General features: G+C 41.1%; 1 protein-coding gene across 1 annotated transcript in view; it reads left to right on the top strand.

Annotated features, from left to right (window-relative positions):
• The first annotated feature begins 7,234 nt into the window (after nucleotides 1-7,234).
• The window catches only part of Adam12 (ADAM metallopeptidase domain 12), a 349,026-nt gene continuing 336,272 nt past the window's right edge, over nucleotides 7,235-19,988 (top strand). Inside the window, exon 1 of the mRNA XM_063244913.1 lies at nucleotides 7,235-7,486. Coding sequence (XP_063100983.1) covers nucleotides 7,399-7,486 — 88 coding nt within the window. The 5' untranslated portion in view covers nucleotides 7,235-7,398. The remainder of the gene's footprint in view (nucleotides 7,487-19,988) is intronic.

Genomic DNA, 19,988 nt, shown 5'->3' with positions numbered 1-19,988 from the left:
CCTGCTTTGGAACCAGCCAATTATGGATAGAACCTTCTACAAACTGTGAGCTAAATAAATCTTTCTCCTTTTAATTTTGGGCTTTGGTATTTTATCTCAGCAATGAGAGAAAAATAACTACACAGACAGTCATACAGACACAGACAGTCACAGGGCAGGAAAGAGATGTACCTGACAACTACACTTCTGGTCTAATCCCACCCCCCAAATTTTGTGTGCCGTGAAGAAAATTCCATCTATTTCAAGAGGCAGTAAAGATCCACCCATGTTTTGTCAGATCTTTGTTTCACCAGTGCCTTGCATTAGAAATAGCTAGAAAGTGTGCATTAAAGACAGCCTCTGGAGCTGTCTTTAAGAAGAGACACCATGATTATCTAGCCCAGTGGACAAGACATAGAAAGGACTTGATGACCAGGATGTGGTTGAGGGAGAAAGGAAGAGGCTAAATACAACTGTTGAGTCCACCATCAGCAGGAAGGAAATGAAATAGAATATCCTTGGAGTCAGACAGATTCAGTCTCCAATTCTTGCTAAGCCACTACTCAGTTTTGTATTTGTGGACAAAATAGCTCTCAGAGGCTCATTTTCTTCCCTCCAAAGGGGAAGAGTCATTAATGGGGTTCATAAGGATGAGAGATTTTGCAGACCCAAAAAAGAATGATTTCAGGTAGCAGATGTCTATTAGGATTATTTTTCTTAGGCTCAAAACCATTCTCTGTTTCATATGAGGTTTTTGAAGATAGTACCCTTAATTCTTTGGAGATATTTGATCAACTTTCAATTCTTTGCTTTTCAGTCCAGCCTAAGGAGAAAAAAAAAACATAAAACAAACATTCATATGGTTGCTGACTAGAGAGGAAAGGAACACCAGCAGGTCTAGACCCAGGGGAGCAGCGCCAGACTGGCCCTGCTGATAATGTTGGTGGGATCCTGTTGTGTGGGGAGCTGGTGGAGATAAAAATTCCATATGCCTGGAAACTGCTAAAGAGTTAAAATTACATCAGATCCCAGACCAGAAGTTAGTGTAGGAGGAAGAACAATTGGTCCCAGCCTTAGGACTTCTGAGTTTTTTTGTTTTGTTTTGTTTTGCCTGAGTTCATGGAGGGGTTAATGAGAAAAAGGAGCCCTAGATAAAGTACCCACCAGGATGCAAAACTGAGAAAAATAAGTAGCACAGGAAACTGAGATCCAGGAATTAGATTAAAATAATTATAGGGAAGGAGGGTTGCATTTGCTACAAGTAAAACCGAGCAGTTCATGGGATGGAAGGTCAGTTATACAATCTCAGTGTTAGCTAACCACCCCAGAACCTACCAAAATTACACACCCTCAGTATCATTATAAAAACTCGGCCAGGCCTCCACAAAAGGGTTAACAATCCCAGCTGTAAAGAGACCCCACCAGATGCAATAAAGCAGCCTTGTGACTCCCTTGGCCTCATGCAGACCCTTCTTGGAGCGACAAGAACACATTTGGCCTCCCCAGTTTAAGAGAAATCAAGAAACTGGACTGGTTCCAAAGGAGAACAACAAACGTGATTAAAGAGAGTGAGAACAGGACCCAAGAGGCACATTAAAGAAATTGGGGTTGATTTGCCTAAAGTAGTAAAGACGAAGTGGGAACTATATTCAAGCATGAGAGGAGAGACCCATGTCCAGTTATTTCCCAATTTCAAGAGCACATAATAAGAGGTAAATGGCCTAATTTGCCACCTGAGAGATTAGGTAAAGAAGGAGGTTCATAATACATGTGCATCTTGGGATGACCTTTCCTGTGGTTACTGTAAAGTAGATCCTGCTAGTTTATCCAGGGGACACTTGCTGGAGACCTGATACAGAATCCTCAGGGTGTCCCCTTCAAACCTTCCCTGAGACCAGAAACCCTGTTCTTCTGGCCCTTCAGAATCTACTCAGTCTTTCAGGGAACAGAAATCTGGCTGGTGGGAAGATCTTGATATTTCCACTTAAGATTGAAAACACTTTCCTTTTACACATTTTAATATCAGCCGCTAGCAAAAGCTTGCAGGTTCTTTGGCTGCAGGAAAAACAAATGGCTTGCGATTTTCACAGTGGAAGTTTAGATCAGATTGGTGTGTGACTGTCTAACCGTGCAGTAAGGATGCTCAGAAAAATTTGTGCAACTTCACTTCTGGGACAGTTTTTGGCTTTGGCTGCTTTGGCTGCTGCAATACATTGGTTATTATCTATCATTGGAAACTTAGCATTCAACTTGAGCCAATCATTTGTCCTAGTAGAACAGAGTTAAGATAGCACCAAGCATGTGTGCCTGTCTGCCTGATTGTCCTGCTTCTGGAGCACCACATCAAAGACAGACTTAGCCAGTTGATTCGCACACACTTATAATTCCAGCTACTCAGGATACTGAGGCAGGCAGATCATCAGGCGGGCTGATTCAAGGTCAGCCTGGGAAATTAGCAAGGCTGTGTCTCAAAATAAAAGGGGCTGGAGGTAGGGATGTATTTCAGTAATAGAGCACTCACCTAGCATTTGCAAAGCCCTGAGTTTGATACCTAATACTAACTGGGATGGGGTGACAAGTTATATATAGAATACTTGTGTCATTTTCTATCAAATCAGGATACTTGTGAAAGGGAAAGGGTGTGATGTTGATAATTACAGTAGGACAAAATTGGTACCTGTGGTTACCCTATCTACAACCAAAACTCAAAGCTCAATAAGGAGGGCAATGCCCTTGGTGTTAGTGATAGGAATGCTAGAGAGAGAGAGAGAGAGAAAGAGAGAGAGAGAGAGAGAGAGAGAGAGACAGACAGAGAGAGAGAGAGAGAGAGACAGAGAGACAGAGACAGAAAAACAGATGGAGACAGAGAGACAGAGAGATAAAGGCAGAGAGAAAGAGAGAAACAGAGACAGAGAAAGTTGAAGTGTATATTAGTTTTGGATGGGTAACAAATTACTTCCCAAATTAGTGACTTAAAACAACTGCATTCATTATTGCACAGTTTTCTGGGTCAGAAATTTGAAAGTATCTTAGCTGGATGCTTCACCTCAGGGTCTTGTCCAGAGCTGCAGATGTCTGAGTACTTCACCACTGCTGGAAGTTCCAGTTCCAAGACAGCTCACAAGGTTCTTGGTGGAAGAGAACTCAGTGCTTTCCTATGGGGCTGCTAGAGGATCCTGGTAGCTATCTTCCCTCAGGGTAAATGACTCTGATATCCAGGAGGAAGTTGAATGCCCATCACAAATACATGTGACACTAAGACCAACCCATGCTAAAATGGAAGGAGATCAAAATCCATTTCTTTCAATGAAGGATTCTCCTCCAAGTTTGATCATTGTTGTTGTATCTGCTTTTGACCTGCCCTGTTGACTGTTCTCTGAGTACTGCCATTGCCAGGTGAGAGAGGAAAGAGATGACGTGTAGCCAGGAAGGGTACCCCAATACTGGTGCTCCTTTGGGTGCTGTTAGTCTCTTGGGGCATCCAGAGAGCTGCTGAATTCCCATTACAAATATGTAGCTAAATGTGGTAGGGTATACTCCACTGACTTTGGGATCTACCTGGGGGATTGGCAGAACACACTTCTGGATGTCTGGGTGGGCCATGGAGGAATGACCTTGGAAACTATATACTGTTCCTGACTCTTTCCTCTTTGGCACTTTTCCTCTGCTCTGCTGTCTGGCTGCCATGAACTAAGTATCTTTGCTACTTCATGTCCTTCAGTCATGGTGTTAGAGCCAGCAGACTATGCACTGCATTCCCTGAACTGCAAACCAAACTAAGTCTTCCCTCCTTTAAACGGTAGATGTTTAGCATTATGTCCCAGCTCTGGGAAAGTAGACTGATATGGGGGGAAGGTAAAAGGCCAATTGGCAGATGACGTAAGTATACATGGAGTGTCTTTTCCTATCCCTTCTGACCAGAGCTTCCATGAATGTGCCGTCCCAACCCCACTACTCTTTTATGCCATTAAGACAGCCTACTTATGTCCTGATTCTGTGTGAAAGTAGATTATAGAAGTCTGAATCTGCCCAAAAGAGGTTTCACTGGGAGCAGATGTATGAGGAATTAAAAGCATGGATTCTTGAAGAGAGAAAATCTACAAAAAGAAAATGGACTGGGAGTTATTAGAGGACAAGAGAAGCAGGCAGTTCAATCTCCCCAAGAGATGGAATTAAAAAAGATTTCCAAGAAACTTAATCATAAGGTGATGGTGTTCATTTACTTTTGCAGTAGGCCTTGGGAACTGTGCTGGGAGAGGTAAAGGCTGTTCTGTGCACTTGGTCTCAAGTTCCATCGACAGGTCAACTGCAAGGAGGCCAGACTTTTGCTCTGCTCACATTCGTACTGGCTGCCTGTAAAAGCCTGGTGTAGGAAAATTTGCCTTCGTTTTTCATGTGCTTGTACTCAAACAGGATTGAGCTAAATGTGAGCTTGGGTAAGAAATAAGTGCCCTGTTCATTGTGAAGACCGTTAGACAAAAATAGCCCACCGGAAATGGTATTGCAAAGGTCAATTCTTCTAGAAAGGAAGGGACAACAAGCCATCTATCTGAAATTTTAATGAGCAGATTCTGGCCTCTGACCCCACACCATTACCTAACAATCCAGTATTGAACGAGAAGTCAGCTTCCATTTCCTGTGAGTGAGGAGGCAGAGTTCCCATCCAAAGACAGACCATCTGCCGGACACAAGCTTTACTCTTTGCCTAGCTGGCTGCTGTTGACGTGTTTGATGTCTTTATGGACAGAGGGTCAGTGCAGGATCCTTCCTTTGCAGAGATGGTGAATTAGAGGGTTTAGAAACTATAGCTCGTGGCTGGGATTTTCTTTTCTTCTTTTTTCCCCTTGCAATGGCTGTTTTGTTTAATTCTGTCAAGGTGGACAGTGTTAGAGGCAATTTTAACCTTTTGAAGAAAACATTATAACTTCTATTTTTTTTTAAATCAAACCTTCTTAGTAAAGAACAATGAGTAAATATCAAGGAAGAAAAAGAAATGGATAATTAAAAAGTTTGTAAGGTCCCCAGCCTCGTGCATAGCATATAGAAGGTCTATTATGAGTAAACCATTTACCTCATCACAGTAATTCAAGAGACCACAAACTGCGCTCATCTGAAAGGAAGCTTGTCCTGTTGATTTTAGAGGAAACAATTGTTCACTTTTTGCTCCATGTTTCTGAAGTTCTGTGAAGCAACAGAACACCCAACTGCTAGACCCATCCCTGCCAGATCTTCCTAGTCAGAACTCAGATGCTAGGGATCTGAATCCTAACAAATGTTCAAGGGAGCAGGAGGATGGGATGGCAAATTTCTCCAGTGTCCATCATCTGCTTGGAGGTTTATATTTTACTTCTACTTAACAGAAGTAAGAGATGGAGAGTAGGGAGGAGGGAGGACATAAAAAGAATGAAGATGTGCATGTACCAACTTCCTATGAAGCATGTAATCATTATGTACTGTGAACATGTACTAAGAAAAGTAAATTTTTAAAAAAGACATAGGCTATACCTGGAACAGATCTGAGTTCAGATCACCTCTGCTCTGTGGCCCTTGGAAACCCCACGACCTCCTTATTCTGCCACTTTCTCATCTGTGTCCTCTGGACTTTAATATGAAATAATGCAGGCAAAGCACTCTGGCACAACAGATCATACATAGTAGCAAGGAATAATGTAATAGTTAACAAATGACCTTATTATTAAGTAGGTTAAGTAAGCAAGTCAAACAATAATGGTGATTAATTGGCTTGTCCTCCAAGATGGAAAAGACTTTTTAGTGTGGCTTCTCAATTCCCTCACATAGCATTGGTAATTCAGATTGAATGAATGAACCAGTGAATGAACACAAGCAAGACGTGCAGAGTTGGTTGGTGGTAGGGCTGGATCTCAGTGGGTGACTGACCTTAGACTGAGTGCCCAGAGGAGGGTCTGTTTCTGGGAAGGGACTGTTTTTCGCTAGTCCTGCCCCTCATTAGGAAGACTGACCTGGTTTGAGGGAACACTACAAATACAAAAGCTACTCACCAGCTGGAAAAGAAAAAAAAGGAGCACCCCCAAATGCTGGCTACCACGGTGGCTCTTAGGAGGCTGACAGAAATCTCTGGGAGGTCTCAGGACCAGAGTGGAATTTCTGTGGGTGGCTGTGGGCTCTGGCTGCATTAGAATCACCTGGGGATTCCAAACCCGTTCCAAGTGCCACCGATCATAGAACTTTTTGAGTCTGGCATTATCTGTAACCCTTATTTTCTATTCTTTTCCACTTCCAGGTCCCAGAAGGCAACAAGCCCTGTGACAAAAAGTGACACTGAGGCTCAGGAGAAGGCAGAAGGGGTGGAATAAATTACCAGGCAAAGTCACCTGTTTCGGTGCCTGTACTGCTGTTGCTCCAACAGTTGGTGCTGAGGCTGGCCCCATGGGCCAGGGGCCTGCCTCACTGGAAGACACAGGAGGGAGCCTGGAAATTGGGGTTTCCAACAAGCCAACCCAGATACTTCAGGAACGTTTGGGAAACCTTACCACACAGTCTTTTCTGTGTCCAGGTCCTGGAAAAGAAAAATGAACTACAACACACCAAAGACATTGTGCCCAGGTGCCTGGGGCCTGCCACTTGAAGCTTACTCCTTAGGTGCAGGATACCCATTCCGGCTTAGAGCTGGGCCCAGGGAGTCTGCAGCAGCCCCACTGCCTTTCCGACTTGCTACTTGAGTCCCGCCGGTTAAGCGAGCCGGCAGCGAGCAGCCGAGTCATCATTTCCAGGCTCAGCCTGGAAAGCTGGACAGTGTGGCCGCGTGTGCTCTTGGCAGCCGGGGCCCGGGGCCCAGCGGCCACATCATCCTGGGGCGGGGAGGTGTGCGCTCCGGACGCCCCGCCGCCAGCAAGCCACGTCTGTGTTGCGGGCCGGCGCGGCCCGGGGAGCGCCCCCCACCGAGCTGCCCCGGGGTGGGCGAGTGGCAGCACTGGGCGGGACCCTGCGGGCCGGGACCCGCAGCGGTCTCTAGGACCCGCGGGACGCCTCCGGGGGGCGGGGGTACGGGAGACGATAATTTGTTCCGTGGTCATGAAAACGGCGACTGTTGGCCGTGGATCCATTTCACAGGCCCGCCTGCTCACACTAACGATCTTCCTCGTCCCCGGGCCAACTCGGACAGTTTGGTCCTTTATTGCAACGGTCAAGGCTGGCTCGTGCCAGAACAGCGCGCGCGCGCACTCACACCCCCGGGGTGGGTGGGTGGGGGATTTTTTTTAAATGAAAGGCTAGACTCGAGCTCAACAGCGGGGAGCTGCGCAAGGGGGTCGGAGCTGACTCGCTGCAGCAGGAAATCCCTCCGGTCGCCGCGACGCCCAGCCCCGGCTCGGCGCCCGCGTGGGATGGTGCAGCGCTCGCCGCTGGCCCCGAGAGCTGCTGCACCGAAGGCCGGCGACCATGGCAGCGCGCCCGCCGCCCGCGTCCCCCGCCCGCGCCCTCCTGCTCGCCCTGGCCGGGGCTCTGCTAGCGTCCCGCGCGGCCCGAGGTAAGTCACCGGACTTGGCAACCGCCCCGCGCCCGGGGTGCCTCGCGCTGCGCGGAGCTGCTGTGCCAGGGTTGCCCCGTTACGCGGTGCACAAGGCGCGTCGCGGAGCCTCCGGGCTAGAGCTGCCTGAGCAGCGAGAAGGATCCGCTTCCAGGTGCCAGCTCCGGGGGAAGGGGACCCCTTAGCTCGGGACCCTGAAGCAGCCAGCGCCTGGCAAGGAGGGAACAGCTTCGGGGCTACTCCCTTGCCCTGCCTCCTTGGGTTGGCTTTGCTGAAGTGTCTCTCAGTGTCTTGACAGTTACACGTGTTGCCCGGAATGGTGCGTGTGGATTCTGTACTGTAGCGAATCCCTATCGTAGCCTCTCGCCAACCCTCCACTAGGGTTTCTTTCCATCCCCTGCGTCCGGCTGATGCACTTGGGGGACGCGCAGTGGCCACGCAGGGAGCTGGTCCTCCCCGCAGGTGTGCTCGCTGTGCGCCAGGCGATCTCGCTCTAGCTTTTTTTTTTTTTTTAACTGTTTTACCTAGTTCAGCACCACCTCCTTTTCAGACCACTACCTAATTGTCAGTAACTTCCAAACTTTAGCAGAATTCTCTTGACCCTCGACATGCAGATTCTTGGAGGTAAATAATCACTATATCAACTGTCCTGTAAAGCAAGGACTCATTTCGGAGTAAAACTAAAGTGCGTTATTACAGCTTTTTTAAAAAAAAATATCGATTTAAGCGTTTTCCCGAGCCGAATTCCCTTAAAATCAGACACTTGTGGATTCCGTTCGCTTAATAAGGACTCACCCAGCAGGTGCCTTTTTAAAAATTCTGCTTTCCCTTGGTTGTGGCCTCTCCGCCTCCTTTCTGCCGACAGGGGCGCTATTGGCCCAGCAATGAAAGATTTACTTGGCCTCAAACTATATTTCTCTAATTCTATATAACAATCATTTATTTTGTAACAGTTCCCCTCAATGTCTAATCGTTACCAGTTTATGGTAGTTTTTATTTTGCAGTTTCTACTGATACTCCCCAGCATGTCTACCACAATGTGCCTATATTCCAGTTCTTGTTAAAATCCACACAGTAATAAAGAACGTGGGGATTAATAATTAAGTAGATGATGCACAAAGCAAGGAAAAATCAATGAGAAAACCTAGAAAGAGTATTAATGTTTAAAGAGATCTATGAGCTGAAAATGAAAAGTCAAAAATGTTTTGAAAGACTTTTGTACAAATCCATCCTTGTTAAATGTTTTTACAAATGAACTTTTAAAAATGGAAGTTTCAAAGTGCACCTGAGGTGCTCGTTAATTTGGCACGTACTTCAAACACATAAAGTCTTTTAAGTTAGGAAAAATAAAGGTCATGGGAAATTAATTCATAGGTGGATTTTATTTTATGACCACAATTTGGTAGACAGAGTTTTTCCTTAGGATAGATATGAGCCCAGACAGAAAGCTTGTTCGGACTAAACACTTTGAATGGCTTACATATTGTGACATTCCAAGGTGCATTGAATGTGTATCCTTGGATTTTCAGTTCTTACCTATTGTCCCAAATCATACCATTGAGGTAGTTTAGAAATCCAAACTCATAAGGAAACATTTCTTCAGGTTGGCAAGGGAAAAGGAGGAATTGCTACTAGACAAATGTTTGTTTCTAGCTTAGTATGTTACATTGTGTGTGAACAGTTAACCACTTGGAACCTTCTGTAGCAACTCAGTCCTAACATGTCCAAAACAGAACCTGGGATCCCAAACCTTCCACTCCCAAATAATTCTTACCTAGTCTTTTCCAGTTCAGTGCTCGCTTATCGTCTCCAGATGCCTCATGTAACACTGGGAAGTCAGCTTTGAGTCCCTCCTTCCACTACCCATATTTTCGTTTAACCATATTCTCCCATCTCCAAGTGCACTTTCTGAATCCAGACCGCTTTTTTAAAAACCCTGAAGGCAAAAAATTCATTTCTAGTATAGTGGCCTCCCAACTAGTCTATGAGCTTTTCTCCACATCTCTGCATTCTCCTTAGCATTATAGGCAAAATCGTTCTTTCCAGTCATGAAATAGATCATGCAGATTTTCATTTAAGACTGTTATAAAGCTTTGTACTGCTCTTAGGGAAGAAAATTCAAACCTCTTTTGACTTACTGTTTTCCATTTTCCTCTCTAATGTCCTTACTGTTCTTTACCTTGTTTACTAGAGACACTAACTTCTTTCTAACTTCTCAATAGAGTATTGCCATAATAGTAAAAAACCCCAAAACAACAACATTCTGTTTTCACCATGAAGACTTTGCAAGGATTTTTCACAGATGAGCCACTCAGTGTTTTATGATTCTATTTTGTAACTTTTAATTTTTCTAGAGTTAATAGCTCCCTTTATTTTGACTGTTCACTTTGATTTTGTATACTAAACTGTGATATAATAAGCAACTATTATATACTGAACTGTTATAAGGACTGTATATTTGACCTCTTTCTCTGGTTCCTTGTATACAGCCGCTCAAATCCTTGGAATCTTCAGAGTGATGAGGGACTTTTGCATACTAATGAAATCACATAGTTTAAGGATGGGAACTGGTGATCAGAAAGATTAGAGGGTTGAGGCTGCTTGTCCTACCACCTCAACCTCCAGGCAGGGGAAAAGAGCTAAAAGTTAGACTAATCATTGATCACTGATCGTAGGTAATCAGTCATACCTATGCAATGTAGCCTCCATAAAAATTTAAAAAGCTGGAGCTCCAGAGTTTTCAGATTGCTGAATATGTAAAAGTCAGTTGGGGGTAGTACACCCCGAGAGGGCATGGAAGCTTCACACCCCTTCTTATATTTTTTTGCGCTCTGTGCCTCTTCCATTTGGATGGTCACCTGCATCTCTTTTTGTGCTTTTTTATTAGTATAATACACCAGCAAACGTAAGTGTTTTCCTGAGTTTTGTGAGCGGTTCTAGCAAATTAATTTGATCTGAGGAAGGCGTTATGGAAACCCTGATTTATATCCAGGGTGTCAGAAGTGTTACCTACACAGGTAGTGAACAATCACTTGTAATGGCAAGTGGTTTCTGCTGAGGAAGGCTGTAGTTCAGGAGGCATGAGGGCTGCAACTGGAAATGCCATAAAGAAGGGGCCACTCAAGCCCTTCGAAACTCACATCTAACAACAACCAGATATTGTCCAGATATTGGACAGGGAGCTGTAGGCATTGATTTTTGCCTTACTGGATTTGTGTTGCTTTGGTCCAATTTTTGGTTATCCCTCATATTGCCTCCTCTGGGAATGGGAATGTTTACCTACTACCATTGTGCTTTGGAATTATGTAACTTGATTTTGATTTCTATAGAGACTCAAAGCTAAGAATTTGTCTTGAGTCTCTGAAAAGACTTTGATTTGGACTTTTGAACAATGCTGGCACTGTTGAGACTTCAGGGAAAGGACATTTTTTTTCTTACATGATAGGCAGTAATGATGCAAGCAGTGTAGTAACCAATTTTATTGGTATAAAGTCAGTGATATGAGGCTGGGGATTTAGCTCAGCGTCGTAAATGCCTGCCTGGCAAGCATGAGGTCATGAGTTTGATCCCCAGTACCAAAAAAAAAAAAAAAGTCAGTGATGTAATCAGGGATACAGTGCTTTCTTTTGTTGGAATCTGATGTGTTTAAATATTGAGTCTTGCATTTAATCTTACTGCCTTATAGCCTCATGATAGTTTCTGCACTTGTTGGTATCATATCTGCATCCTTGGTAAAAATAGGCCATAAAAAGCAAAAGGCATAGCTAGCCAATTCCATTTTTATTAGGAAAATAATATTTTCATAAGTCTTTTAATGACTTTCTCATAGATCTCATTGGGTAGACTTTGACACAGGGCCACTGTTACCTGCACAGGAAATAAAAAAGTAAATATTTGTAACTATACATATATAACTGGTAATTCAAATAAAATAGACTTCTGTAATAAAGATGGTTGAATTGTGCATCTGCCCCGCACTTCATCCTTGATTGCAAGTTTGTTTAGTGTTATGGTTTGTGTCTAGATGTCTCCCCAAAGCCTCAAGCAACCATGGGGATTTTTCAGTGGTGGCTGAATCTAGAGAATGTGATGCTGTGATTGAGGGTTTGTGATTAGTAAATAACTCCAGTAATTGCTTTGCATAATCCTGGCTAGAATTAAGGGTATGAGTGCTACACCCACCCTAATGCAGGTAGCCTGCATACAATATAAGGGACAGAAAGATTCTTGTATCACCCCCACCCCATCTTGTTACTTTTGCTGTCTTCTGTCTGCCATGAACTTTTTACTGCAAAAACACCCTGCCTTGAAACCAGCTGATTATGGACTGGAACCTGTACAAACTGGGCTAAGTAAATCTTTCCTCCTTTAACTTTGAGTGTCAGGTATTTTGTCTCAGTAACAAGAGAAGTGACCAAGATATTTAAATATAAAAATTCAAAGTTGAAAATTATATTTGCTCAGTATTTTATGAGTTTTTGTTTTTGTTGTTGTCTCTGTGCTCATTACTGCTTAAGAAAGTAAGGATATTCTGATTGTCAGTTCTTTAAATACGTCCTTTTTTCTTTCTGGTGGTTATCTTCTCTTTGTCGCTGATGTTTTTATAATTCACAATGGTGGTCTTTAAGTTCTTATTAGATAAGAACTTCATAAACATTAGATGTGTTGGGAATTCAATGAACCCTTCCAGTTTGAGAATTCATGTTGCAAAATTCTAGTGTACTTTCTTGTGTTATTCTTCAACCATTTCTTCTTTCTTATGAAAACATCCTTTAATTTCCTGATTTCTTTATTTCATTTCTTTCCATTTGTGTTCTATTTTCTGAGATAGTTAACTCTACTTCCCAAACATTCTCTTCAATTTTAAGCTTTTATTATCATGTTTAATTTCCAAGAGATGTTTACTGTACTATGAGTGTTCTTCTTTATATAATATCTTTCTTATAATGAATACAGCTTTCTGAATGCATTAATACATGTTAATCATTGCTATGATTGCTGTTACTTTTTGTTATTCTTTTCCCCCCATTATAATCTCTGACTTTCTTCAGACCTACAGTTTTTGGCTTTCTGTAGACATTTGACAATGGAATATTAACGAGCTGAATGGGAGTTCCATGGATGGATTTATTGAATGGTGGACCTTCATTTTGTTGGGAGACCTCCATATATCACTGATCTGTTTTTTCTCTTAAGCTGGGCAATTTCTGGGAAAAAAATCCTTCAGTCTCCTGCTATAGAGATTTGAACCTTCCTGTGGGATCTGTGAGATAAATAGGAGGAGAGTTAAGAGGATGTCATAAAATTACGCAATTTAATTTTTTAAACTTAATCCTTCCTTGTTTTTAGTTTGGCATCTTGCTAGCCCTGTCTCTGTCTCTATGCCTGAGCATCTTTGAGCTCAGAACTTCTCTGCCTCAGTTTCCATCCCAGGAAACCCACTGCCTATGAAGTGGGGATCAGTGCCTGTCAAGCTGGCTTTCAAATGACCTCAGCTCCAATTTCTCTTTAGCAAGCCTTTTAGCCTCTCCTATACTGGCTCTGAGAGGATCCCTGGGCCCCCATTCCTGGGTCTTTTGAGGGTTCTGTTTATCATTTTCACCTCTGATGACTTTCTGCCTCTCCATGAGTGGGTTCCAGCTCTCTTTTCTGCCAAATCTGTAACCACTAATCCATCCTCTTTCCATCTTCCAAGCTTTGCTGCTTTTTCTTATCTGTTGGGTATCTTCTTTCTGATGGTTTGGCTTTTTATTTTTTGTAAGCATCTTTTTACTGTAAGAGTTCAGGAAGGAATATGGATAAACACCTGAATATTTGCCATAGACATTTAGAAGCTGGCCTGTGTTTTTATTACCACACTTAACGTACAGAAAATCTTTCTTCTTGTCACTTGTCATTTGACTTTTTCTATTTCTTCCAGTAGAAACAAAAATTAAATCCATTTTTAAATGTTTTAAAACTTTCTTTTCAAAATCTGTGAAACCTCAAAGTCAACATATACCTAATTAGATACATGTTGCAGCTGTGGAAACCATAAAAAAATTTTTTTAAAGAAATGAAGCTACATCATTTAAAGACACTGAGCACATTTCTTCCTGATGTAGATGCTGCTGTAATGAAATCATTATAGTTGCAAAAAATTCTGTATCAAAGTTTGTTCCAGGAATGTTCTTAAGCTAAATAGTTCTTGCAGGATCCATGATTTATAAAGATAGGTGTGAGAAACACTTTTAGATATTTCTTGTAGAACACATGGCTAGCCCTGGGGTCTTTGGGCATCATGCCCAATGGGAGCAGAATTAAACACCTTGGATATGTGTATGTCCTGTAATTATCAGCTCTCTGACATTGAGAAGTAAAATTTATATAATTTAGACAAAATATGTTTTTTAGACAAAATCTATTAAATATAACTTCTGTGCATATTAGTAGCTGTTTAGGTATATTTGCTTAGAATTTTATCAAGCTTGAAATTTTCAAATCAGTACACAGTTATGTAAGAAAGGATTTCCTGAGTGCGTTGATGCAAAGCACTGTACCAAGGTCTCTGCATGCGCTGTCTTATGCACTGATGAAAGAATCTTGTAATTTGTCCTGGAAGAGGAAAGTATGGCTTCAGATGTTATCTGCAGTGTAGCAGGTACAAGACAACCCCTGCTATTCCATGATGGAAAGTAGATCTTAATCTAACCATGATAAACATTTTTGCAATCTTTATACTCTTATCTTTGACATAATTGTAACGCCTAAGGCAATGAGGTTATGAATTAGTTTCATTTTAAACAGGATAATATTGCATCTCAAATAAACTTTGTTTTCCAGTTGAAAATGTTCCTTTGAATATTATAGTCTCTGACAGACTGACATTTCAATCTTCTTACTTTCTCTGTGCCATTTTTCCTCCTGTTCCTTTGTGCTTTATTTAATACGCAATATACCTTGCCTTCCTTGATGGATGAAGTAAAGAAGTTGAGTAATTCAGCTATTTTCTTATTCTTTTAAAGCTTTTAATGAAAGCTATCATACAAGTCTATCTTAAGATCTCAGCTTCTTGGCAACTGCTTAAAAAAACTGGCAGCCACATCAGGTAACAAATACCCAGGTAACTCATCAGCCCCATCTGGGTAACTGGACCCCTGACTGTTTCCTCCTGCAGGCAGCTTTGGCTTCCCCAGACAGTTTCTTAGAGTGTAGATGTCCTTGGAGATGCCTTTCTCCAGTGGGACAGGGTGAGCTCTGGCCTGCAATTTAACCAAAAGCTTTCTTTTGTGTTTTGCTATGTTTGTAATTAAAATTGAATGGAATTTAAGCATTTCTTTTGGGGCTATGCTCATTTGAATCTGCATGTACTCTGAGAAGCTGGTATTCCTTGCTTGTGTTGGTTTGGTTTTAATCCTAGATGTTTGGTTAATGTTCTTGGGAGCCTGCATTAGGATTTAGAGCCTATTTTATAATCTTAAAGTACAGCTGCTTCGTGTCTTATAGAATAGGTACATTCCTTAAATGAGGCATACCAAGTACATTTTTTACACTAAAATCTTTTTTCAGTCTATTTCTGTCTAATTTGAAATATGATCATGAAAAAGATGATTGAGAAAGAACTTTGGCCTCATTGTTCATTCTTTCATAAAACGCAAAGAATTTAAAAGTTGAAAAAAGGACCCAGAAGAAGTTACACACTCTTGCCAGCTAGGTTTACTATATATGTTTCTGAATTTTAAAATTTAAAGCTGTAAAATATTGCAGATGTGTTTATATCTAGCCCCTTTCTCCTTCCTCCCTAACCCATCCTAATCTCAGACCTCATCCTACAAAATTTGCATTGTTCCAAAGCTTTACGTTTATACATCTCTATGTATCCTTAACACCTGATACTATTTCTGTATTCACATACTAGGTCAGTAGTACCCTTCTATACTGACAACATTCTACCACTTGCTTTTTCAAAAATTAATATATATTTTGAGATTTATTGATACGTGTTCTTGCTTCTTTCCTTTTAATTGAATAAACCATAAATTGTGCACTCTTCTCTTGATAAATATCTATTTTCTCCAAATTTTTGATATTGTAATTGGAGAGTCTTATTCCTATCTCTGTATATACAGGTGTGAACTCTAGCAATCTATTGGAAGTTGCTGAGTTGTAGAGCATTCCTAGTTCATATTTCAATAGAGTCTGTTAAATTGTTCTCCTAATTGGTGGCATGAATTAATATATCTGTTGGAGGTTTCTGGTTACCTAAATTGTGACAATAAATGTCGACAAACTGGATATGAAATATTTTATTGTTTTATTTGGCATTTTTTGATTACTAGAGACTGTTTTATAAGTTTATATAAAATTTATGTTTTGACTTTGAATTATTTTTATTTTCCGTTTTTTCTACAAGGTCATCATCTTCATTTACTACATCTCTATAACTGTTGTCCTACTAATATTTTTTGAATCCTGGCCCTCTTCTGATAGATGCTGGTACTGACAGATATGTTTCTGGAGTCCTTGTTCTGTTGGACAGTTTGTTATCTCAGTTCTAACATTATGCTCTTTTCAATATCTTGTACTTTAAAATAAATTTTAAGTGTTCAGAAATTAGAAATCATAAATCCCTCTGGCTTCCTCCTAGACAAACCACAGGCTAGGTATACTTGAATACATCTCTTTGCTCCTCCAGTTTGTTGTTATTATTGTTGCTGTCTGGTATTTTATTTCTATCATTTTGAAACACATCACTCCCTGAACAATGCAGTGGGATAATAGGGAGCTCTGTACTGTTTTTGGCATTCCAACTTATTCTGGTTGATCTAAGATAACAGATTCCTGCTTCTTGCCAATTCTGCTTCTGGATTCAGTTTGCTTCCTATCAAAGAATTCCTCCATTAAAAGTCTCTGAGATCAAATTCTCTGTATTTGTGGCCTGGAGAATGTTTGTTTTGTCTTTTGAATGAGGATTAGTTTAATAGTGTATAGAATTGTAGGTTGGCAGTTATTTTTCTCAACCACATGACACCTGTTTTTCCTGGCCTCTCTTGTGATTAAGAAATCTTTAGTGTATTGATTGTGCCTTTGCAGTAAGACTACACTTTCTCTAGTTTTTAAAAAAGTCATTCTCTCTGTCTCTGTCGCTCTATTATGTGAACACTTCTGTAATTTTATTATCATGTTTTAATAAAGATTTATTTTTAGTGTATCTGGCTTTTCTATGCTTCCTGAATCTGTCCAATTCTTGATCAGACCAATCACAAACAATTCTTAGCTATTACTATTTCCAATATCTCTTTGCCATTTCTTCTCTGTCACCTCCTTTGGAACTTTTATTAGTCATTATTGGATTTTATCATTTGTCCAGCCTGCTTTTACCTTCTTTTGTTTTCTCTTTATCATTCTTCATTTTGCATTCTGGGTGATGTTACCAAGTTGAAATTCCATTTCTCTCAGGAGCTGTGTCTCAGTTGCTGGTTAAACCAGTTATTGACTAACTTTATACTCGCCAACATTCTTTACTTTTCACTTATTTTGCTCTTTTTTAAATATGCTAGATCTTTTAAAATGCAATACCTTTTAGTCGGGGCTTGTCTATAAGGATTTTGGATATCTATGTTATTGTCCCTTCAGATTGTTCCATTTTCTCACGTGTTTTGTTTCTGGCTGTGTTATCATGGATGGTCTCTTGCGGTGGCTTACAGTTCTGAACTGCTATAGAAACTCATTTTGAGCCCCAGCCCCTACACAGTACTGCCACTGTGGGAGCCCTATGGACTCCAGATGATGGTACAAACCCAGACACTTCCTGTGGGTCATTTGTTAACTTATGGCAGATACCTCACGGATGTCATTTCTTTAAGCTGGATTTCTGTATCAAGTTCTCATCTTGGTGTTTTAAATTACATTGTTGCTGTAATTTTGGTACCTACAGCTGTGTAGCGAAGGCTTAAAGTTTGACTTCTCTTGAGAGACTCCCCAGCTCTTGCCAGATCTCTGAGGAGACATAAGATTCTTTGCAGTTTCCTTGTGCATTTTATGGTCCCCTCACCCCTAATACTGATAACGTGGAAGAGCAGTCCTGCAAGGCCCTGGTTCATTCAAGTGTTCTATCTTATGTGTTTAAGGTCACATTTTCTGTCACTAAACCTACAGCTCCAGGATAATTGGCTGATATCAGCAGGGCCTCTTGGCTTTCCATAGCATTAACAGTGTCTGAAAACTTGGTCTGGGACTTTCAATAATTCCTTGTAACTTCTTTATCTTTCTTTTGTTTTTAGTTGATTTAGGAAGATCTTCTACAAATGTTATCATATTTATTTAGTATTTTATATGTTTATTGAAAAAATCCTTTTAATTGTAGTTCACTATATTTGCACAACTGGAAGTCTTATTACTCATGCTTTGGTTTGTTCAGTCAACACGTTTATTTGCTGCATATTATAATCCTAGATTTGTGCTAGACAGTAGGGAAACAATGGTGTGAATCCAAACTGAAACTCGATCTTATGGTATGTTGAATGGCACATCCCAAAGGTGGGCAAAAGTGAGTTGAACCTACGTGGAAGCCTGATTCTCAGCTTCCAATGCCCTGACCGCTTCCATCGGAAAAGCCTGTCAGCTGCTTTCCTGCTGGCAGCTTATCTTTGCCTTGGCAGCTGTGGGAGCGAGATGTGCTAATGATGGGGCCAAGCTGAGCTTTGGGGGTAAGACCATCAGCTGTTTCTCTCCTTCTGGCAGAGAAAAAAAAAAATGAGAACAGCTGGGGAACAGGGCAGACACATACTCCCAGAAGCTACCTCTGAGCCAGCAAAGGTGTCAATGGGATTCCAGTTGTATGTGCCTCCTCGGCGTACATACTAAATTCATTTTTTGCTAAACAATTCTAATAGCTCATAGTATAACAGAGTAAGAGGATATGGAAGTAGTCATTTCAGTATCTGCATAACTTTTGGAATGAATATCATGATTCCATATAGATAGAGTTCTCCAGTGAGTTGTATAGGAAAATCAGATGCCTGGTTGTCATCAAAATTTAGTCGTGTTGGATTTACTCTTCTCAGTTTATTAAATTTTAAGTGTAGTTTCTTAGGAGAGAGAGCCTGCTCCTTGGAGCATCTTTTATTGGTTTGCAGTACATAATCCTGAAACTCCCTCTCCTAGTTGGCTGTCCTTTATTTCTGTCTCCTTTCTCTCTTTCTTGAATCTATTCACCTCTAGAAAGAATTTGGTATTCTTTCTCCTCTGCACAAGTGAGGACTAAGTGATTGTTTACAGAGGCTTCATAAGAAACAATTTTAATTGGAACAGGATAGAAAATGTTGAAAAGTGCAAGCATGGCAACTGTCTTCAAGTATCCAAGATCGCTAGGGACCTGCTTCTCCTGTGCACACCAAGGTATATTGAGATTGCTTTAACCCGTCTCCCTTGGCATCACTTCTTGGTGCACTTAATGGGCTGAGATACTGCGTGTTTTCCAGCTGATATTATGAAGCAGACAAGTGTCCTAGAACAAAAAGCAACTCCACTGTTTTAGAGCTATGTGACTCTAAGGAACCGAATGCATCTTGCTGAACTCAACTTCTTTATTTGTCAATGAACAGGAATGAATCGATCTACATGTTGGGCTATGGGGAACATTGAATGAGGAAAATATTTGAGAAATCTTTCATGATTTAACATTGTCTCTTTTGATTATGCAGGAGGACACCCAGAAGCTTAGCTAGTTCAGCAACTTAAGTTTGCCTTTGTGCATGGAAGACATAAGTTCCCAGCATCCAAGAGCCACCATACTCTTGGAAGGTGGTTTTTTTAATTAGTCCCAAAATACAACAGAACAGGTTGGAGGGTAGGACTTTGAATAGAATTACAAGGCAAGTAAGCTATAAAATGCTGATCAGGGCTCTGGCTATGTTAATAAGAATGGCTATTGAAATAGGAATCTTTTGCAACTATGTGGATGAAACATGCACATAATCTTTTAAGTTAATCACCAGTTAGAGCTTTATGTTTTCAATAGTATAGCTAGTTAGAAGCTCTACAGCCTTATGATTCCATGTAATATAAATTAAGAGCACTTTGGAATCTGACAGAAATATTCCCCTTTAAGACAAAAAGCTGGTGTTATTTTCCCAATTTACAGAACAGAAAAGCAAATGGGAGAATCCTCACCTCTACCACTGCTGCTAGGATGGTTTATCTTTTGAACATTTCTTACACCACTATTTCCCGCTACCATTTCCCCAGAGTTGCGAAGAAGCAAATGAATTTTCAAAAATGTCTACTCACTCTTTGTCTAATGTTATCAAGTAATACCCAATGGCTCCTGGCTATAGTTTTACTTGTGTATGTGGAAAACAGTCATGTTTCCTGAAGGTAATTGTTCTCACTTTGTAGATAGAATTAAAGAATACCATTAAAGGGTTTAGATTCTGTGCTTCTGTGGGTCAGCCCTGTTCTGAAAGTGTTACCTGCAACTTTAGTCCATCTTCCATGGGCTTCTGGGTAGCAGGCACTATTG

The sequence above is a fragment of the Cavia porcellus genome, unplaced genomic scaffold, assembly GCF_034190915.1.
Source record: "Cavia porcellus strain 051 isolate PalLab524CR breed Dunkin Hartley unplaced genomic scaffold, mCavPor4.1 scaffold_2, whole genome shotgun sequence".
NCBI lineage: Eukaryota > Metazoa > Chordata > Mammalia > Rodentia > Caviidae > Cavia > Cavia porcellus.
This window is presented reverse-complemented; position numbering and strand designations above follow the sequence as displayed.